General features: G+C 35.4%; 1 protein-coding gene across 1 annotated transcript; it reads left to right on the top strand.

Moving 5' to 3' along the window:
• The first annotated feature begins 373 nt into the window (after positions 1-373).
• LOC122594043 (cleavage and polyadenylation specificity factor subunit 3-I) lies at positions 374-5,696 on the top strand. Its single transcript, XM_043766525.1, has 5 exons — positions 374-596; positions 687-784; positions 1,950-1,995; positions 2,088-2,237; positions 3,898-5,696. The coding sequence occupies exons 1-5, from the start codon at positions 435-437 to the stop codon at positions 5,545-5,547; spliced, it is 2,106 nt and encodes a 701-aa protein (XP_043622460.1). The 5' UTR covers positions 374-434; the 3' UTR covers positions 5,548-5,696.
• The last annotated feature ends 1,047 nt before the right edge of the window (positions 5,697-6,743 follow it).

Raw genomic sequence — 6,743 nt, 5'->3', positions numbered from 1 at the left:
TGACGCATGTTACTGTGTGTAATAATTTATTGCGGGGACTACTTCTTATGTAGTCATTTGTATTTACATTTTTACATTTAATATTTACATCACGACTGTTTTTACTATAATCAATTATCATAATACTATTCGTGTAGCCACCCGGGTTCCTAAGCTAGTATTAATATAATAATAATAAAAAGAACAAACTTGCGATTCAAAGAAATCGAGATTTGTAATTATAAAGTAATTAAAAAAATCTCTTTGCAAAAAGGTCAAACTTTTTTACAGTGACCTAAAGGTCGGTAAAAAACTCAGCGCGCGGACAAAATCTCTTAAAAATTAGGGTTTCACCCCTCCTACCAAAAATCTCACATCTCTTGCGATTACAAAACCCCTCCTTTTCAAGGGTTTCTTCATCTCCATTCCAATTCAAAAAATAATAATAATAAAAAATGGCTTCACAACAACAGCAAGCAGCAGCAGCAGCATCATTAAAGAGACGCGACTCAACACAATCAAGAGATTCAGATATAATGACCATCACTCCCTTAGGCGCTGGTAGTGAAGTTGGTCGATCCTGTGTTTTCATGACCTTCAAAGGCAAAACCATTATGGTATATATATATTTTTTGTTTTTCTGTCAGGGTTTTTTTGTAATAAAAAAATACAGTATTATGTTAAATTTGGTTGTTTATTTGTGGTAGTTTGATTGTGGAATTCACCCTGCATTTTCGGGGATGGCTGCGTTGCCGTATTTTGATGAAATCGATCCGTCTACTATCGATGTTCTTCTCATTACTCAGTAAGTCTATCCAACTAACTGGCACCCCCAATTGTATATTTATAATAATATATGTTATATGTTTTTTTTTAGTTAATTATCAGTGAGAATTTGGAACCGATACAATGTATCTTTGTAGCTAGCAAATTGTTAATCAATATGCTCAAGTCGTTTAAATTTAAATAAGTTTCGGTATGAAGATAAAGATGTTTATGAATAAAATACAGCTGAAGTAGTCTGATACTCCCGTGTCTTATATATTACCATGTTAGTTTGACCAAGAATATGAAAATAGACAAGTTTTCGCACAAACTATAAATATTGTGCATTATCTTACATGTGAGTTAGGATGACTACGAGAGTTGTAATAGGAGGAACAAGAAAATCTCGAAAACAGGACGCAGAGGTTTAGAAAGTCTTCTCATTTCTTTCTAGAAAAAAACACTCAAGCATCGACATTGAGTTAGAGGATTGGAGCAAAAGATTGTAGATCGAAATTTGGCACTAAGTCCTGCTTACAAGAAAACTGAAGGACTTTATGTGATTGAATATAGTTTCTAGATCTTTTCTAGGGCTGCTATAATTATACTCCGCATTAGCCAACTGCCCGAGTCTTGCTCATAGAAATCGAGAATTACTCATTAATGAGTCGTCCAAAATATCTTTTCTTTTTATGGGACTTTATGCAGTCTCAGTTAATTAACAAATTACGATTGGGTTTCTAATAGCCGAGTTCCTATTCACTAATCTGATTATTAAATGGCTAGTAAAAATTGCACATAACCAGAACAAACCAGAAAATATAGAACTCGGAATAACGAAGAACATTGTTCAGAAGGGGTTATATAAAGCACTTATCTTATTTGCTATATCACACTCTTCGCATCATCATTACATATATATAGGAGCTATCATAATGGCAAAAGAACTTTTAAAATAGCATAGATCTTATTTAGCATGACTAGTGAGGTATGTATCAAGACTATATGTGAGGAATTTTTAAATGTTTTGACGTTTAAGTCGGAGAGGCGTTTTTGGTTGATGTGTTAAAGGATGTATTTAACTTCATTTATGATTATACTATTTTGTATTGTTATGTTGTGTATGTTGTTGGTTCCACCTTCTGTCGCCTTCGATTATTTTCCCTGAACTCCTTTTTAAGCTTAACTTTTGAAATTTTGTGCAGTTTTCACCTGGATCATGCTGCATCTCTTCCATATTTTCTGGAAAAGGTAGCTTCTTTAACGATTTTCAGTCAGTTCTTATGTTATTTCATCAGTCGTTTATGTTTTGAAATAAGTCAAGTATAATTGCTTGCTTTCAGACTACATTCAAAGGAAGGGTTTTCATGACTCATGCAACGAAGGCCATCTATAAGTTGCTTTTGTCGGATTACGTGAAAGTGAGTAAAGTTTCTGTCGAAGACATGCTATTCGATGAACAAGATATTCTACGATCGATGGATAAAATTGAGGTTTGTTTCAATCCCATAATGTGATCCACATTAAATTATGTTCATTTATACTTTATTGAAGTAAAGTTGGATTTTTAAGAAACAAGCTGCCACTTGAGCAAGAACAGCTTTGTACTTGTCACATATTGGATCAGGAACCTTATAGGAGTCAGTCAGGAATATATTGATAATGAACACGAAGGTAAAAGTTAATTTAGGGACACTTTTAAATTACGGACACTAGGGACACTTCTCAATCATTCATTTTTCACCATCTCCGACCACCACCACCACCATCACCACCACCGTCATCTCCGACTACCACCATGATCCTCCGGCAACGGCGACCACCGCCACCACGACTTACACGTGTAAGTTACAACTTACACATGTGTAAGTTACATGTCCCTAATGGTCCCTAATTTAAGATGTCCCTAAATTAACCCACCCCTGAACACAAATTTAAACAAAGTAGTAATAACTAACAATGTTAATAAGCCAGCGAACACTTTATTTGTGAGAAATAAGCCAACTCTTATCTGTACCAGTCTACTTTTGAGAGATAAAGTAACTGCCAGAGCATGATTACCCTCTAAATTCCAATACCCTACCACTCTATATCTACATGTTACTAAAAGTTCCAATATGAAGACTAGCCTTGGCTAATTAAGTTCATACCAAGCTCTCCTTTAGCTATGGCCTAACAGAACCCTTTTACTGCATGTGGTTTTCTTTTAATGGTTTCATTCTAATACTGGATAGGTATTGATCCTTAGTATGTTGCTCTCAACGGTCCAGCTTATTTATACCTTTATCTCTATCTATGGTCTACAATTTACACATAATTAATTTTTCAAGTTTTGAAATGTCTAATATGGCCTTAATATTAAAATTTAGTTAGCTTAAGTAAACTATCTGTCCTAATTTATACTTTCTTTAAACATTCAATCTATTTTTTACATATATATCATCTAACTACTGACTTAATTTATTGTAATTTATGTCTTTTAATCTATAGTTTTAAAAATCAGGTTTATATAAAATAAATACAATTGATCATACTAAGGAAAGGCAGGGTTGACTACCTTCTTGTTCAAAAAGGTCCAACAATTGCTTTCCAACTTTCATCCTAGGTTTTATCATCTTCTGTTCACTCTGAACCTTTTTGTGCTTGTATCTGAGCTGTGGATTTTACTATTTCAAAATTTAGATGTTTCATGCGCCGTTGATTTTTCCAGAGGAGGTATTATAAATCTTGTTATGTGTTTAAGTTTTGGAATGTACCAGTGAAAACTTCATACTTGGTCTAGCGTGGTCTTTGTAAATGACTTCTAGCATATTAATTTTTGGTTCTTGTAATGAAAAAGTGAAACTGAGGCTTTAATATTCTAATTTCACTATCTAGTCAGGCTTACTAGAAATCAAAACAGCATGTTAATTGTAATTTGTTGCATATCCAATGAATACTTCGTATATGAAGAACTTTCAAAATGAAGTATCTGAAGTGCATTAGGTTTATATCAACTTTGAGAAGGCTACTTAGTAAGGGTATCAAGTGTTGGGTGTTTATTGCTTATTGCAGATGATTAAAATATTCATGTAAAGCTCTTGCAAACATGAAGCATGGCATGTAAAACTTGACTTGTATCATTAATGCGTGTATTATGATCACCTTCTGCAGGTAATTGACTTCCATCAAACCTTAGAAGTCAATGGCATTCGCTTCTGGTGTTACACAGCTGGTCACGTTCTTGGTGCGGCCATGTTCATGGTTGACATAGCCGGTGTTCGTGTACTTTACACTGGTGATTACTCACGCGAGGAAGACCGTCATCTTCGAGCAGCTGAGCTACCTCAGTTCTCTCCTGATGTCTGCATTATTGAATCTACTTATGGAGTTCAACTTCACCAGGCAAGGCACATTCGTGAAAAAAGGTTCACAGATGTCATTCATTCAACTGTTTCACAAGGAGGTCGTGTTTTAATACCTGCTTTTGCCCTTGGTCGTGCTCAAGAATTACTCTTGATCCTCGATGAATACTGGTCAAACCACCCTGAGTTACACAATGTCCCGATCTATTATGCCTCCCCACTCGCAAAACGTTGCATGGCTGTTTATCAAACATATATAAATGCCATGAATGAAAGGATCCGCACTCAGTTCACGAGTTCGAACCCCTTCGATTTCAAGCATATATCTCCGTTAAAGAGTATTGACGAGTTCAATGATGTTGGACCTTCTGTAGTGATGGCTAGTCCAGGTAGTCTCCAAAGTGGACTTTCTAGACAGTTATTTGACAAATGGTGTGCAGAGAAAAGAAATGCTTGTGTTATTCCTGGTTATGTCATTGAGGGTACATTAGCAAAAACTATAATCAACGAGCCTAAAGAAGTGACTCTCATGAATGGGTTAACTGCACCACTAAACATGCAGGTTCACTACATATCGTTCTCAGCTCACGCAGATTGTGCTCAGACAACTACTTTCCTTGAAGAGCTTATGCCGCCAAACATAATTCTTGTACATGGAGAAGCTAATGAAATGGGACGGCTTAAACAAAAATTAGTGACCTATTTCACAGACCGCAGCCCCAAAATCTTTACTCCAAAGAACTGCCAGTCGGTTGAAATGCCATTTAATGTAGAGAAAATGGCAAAGACTATTGGGAAACTGGCTGAACAAATTCCTGAAAATGGTGAAAATGTGAGCGGGTTATTGGTGAGAAAAGGGTTCTCATATCAAATCATAGCACCCGAAGATCTTCATGTTTTCACTCAACTTTCAACTGCTATTATCACCCAACGGATTACCATTCCCTATTCCGGTGCATTTGGTGTGATACAACACATACTCAAACAGATTTATCAAAGTGTTGAGTCTTCAACAGATGAGGAATCTGGGGTTCCAACTTTGCGGGTCCATGACCGGGTTACAATAAGGCAGGAATCGGAGAATCATCTCTCGTTACAATGGTCAGCTGACCCGATCAGTGACATGGTGTCAGATTCTGTGGTGGCCTTGGTGTTGAATGCCAGCCGGGAAATGCCAAAAGTGGTGGTGGAAATGGAACCGGAGAAAGATGAAGCAGAGGAGCAGAAGAATTTTGAGAAGAAAGTGCATGCACTGCTTTTGAATCTTTTTGGAAATGTGAAGTACGGGGAAGATGGAAGGTTGGTGATAAGTGTGGATGAAAACGTCGCGTATCTTAATAAACAAACCTGGGAAGTCGAGAGCCTAAACGAGGGATTGAAGGAAAGAGTGAAGGTGGCCACTCAAAGGGCTCAAGCTACTTGGAAGCCAATACCTGTATCTGCCAATGGATCAACATAGCCTTTTGCAATTTTAGGTTTTCGTTCTTTAGATGCTCCTTTGTATGTATTTATAGCTTTGTTTCTAGGTGTTGAAACTATGTACTCAGACTGGGCTCAGTTTTCTTTCTACATTTGAGTAGTATCAATCCTGCTGATGATTTCAAATTTCGATAAGGTTTGCTCTATTATTTTATGGAGCTCTTTTGTTCTTCCAGTAATCAATAGAAAACCAGATCTTTTCATCAAGTTATATATTTAGACCCTTGTGGACACCCAGCCAATCTATGGTTGGTATCATGGAGATTTTTGTTTACGTATCAAACATTCAGTTTTATGTATGGATCTTCAACTTGCAAGACATTCTATCTTAATATTTTCATTGCATTTACTCTTACATATACTAGCACAGTATCCGCGTAAATGCAGCGGCGTTTGGGGCGGCAAGAGTTTAGTGGTGGGGGACGACTATTGGCGGTGGAGGCGGCGTCGAGAGTTATAGATAATTGATGTATAAAATTAATGGAGATATTTTAAATAGATAAAGGACTGATAGTGTAATATAATCATTAAGGGTATTTTAGACATTTTTCCATGTAACTTTCATCATGAGGGCTATTATTTTTATAATATAGTTCATTAAAAGCATTTTAGACATTTCTCCATGTAACTTTCAACATGGGGCTATTCTTCCTTTTATAATATAGTATAGATTAGTGATTACCATGTTAGTTACTCATGTTTTTATACATTGTATGTATTGCATAAATTCTTATATGATATACTTTATCATTTTGATATTCTTAAGATGGAGGTTCAAAAGTCATAACAAATGTGAATATATATTTTATCATTTTGTATTTATATACAATAATTGTTATTCTTAGTCAACTATAAACATAAATGTAATTTTTGTAATGTGTCATGTGTGTAAAAAGAAAGATAAACAAAAATACAAACACCATATTTGAACATATTTATGTTAATTTCTTAAAGGTAATAGTATTAATGTTTAGAAACTAATAAGTAAAAAATGTATATATATCGTGATTCGATGGTATAGTGGTGACGGCGGTGACGGGTGTTTGTGACGTGCGATGGTGACAAATCGCATTATCAAAAGATTTTCAATGAAATAACTATATAACATTATTATTTCAGACAATTTTGATTTACGTGGTGGAGATTCTTCCATTAAAAGATTGCAAATTTTGTTTT

The sequence above is a fragment of the Erigeron canadensis genome, chromosome 3 (assembly GCF_010389155.1).
Source record: "Erigeron canadensis isolate Cc75 chromosome 3, C_canadensis_v1, whole genome shotgun sequence".
In the NCBI taxonomy this organism is placed as follows: Eukaryota; Viridiplantae; Streptophyta; class Magnoliopsida; order Asterales; family Asteraceae; genus Erigeron; species Erigeron canadensis.
Note: the sequence above shows the minus strand (reverse complement) of the source record. Positions and strands in the feature narration are given on the sequence as shown.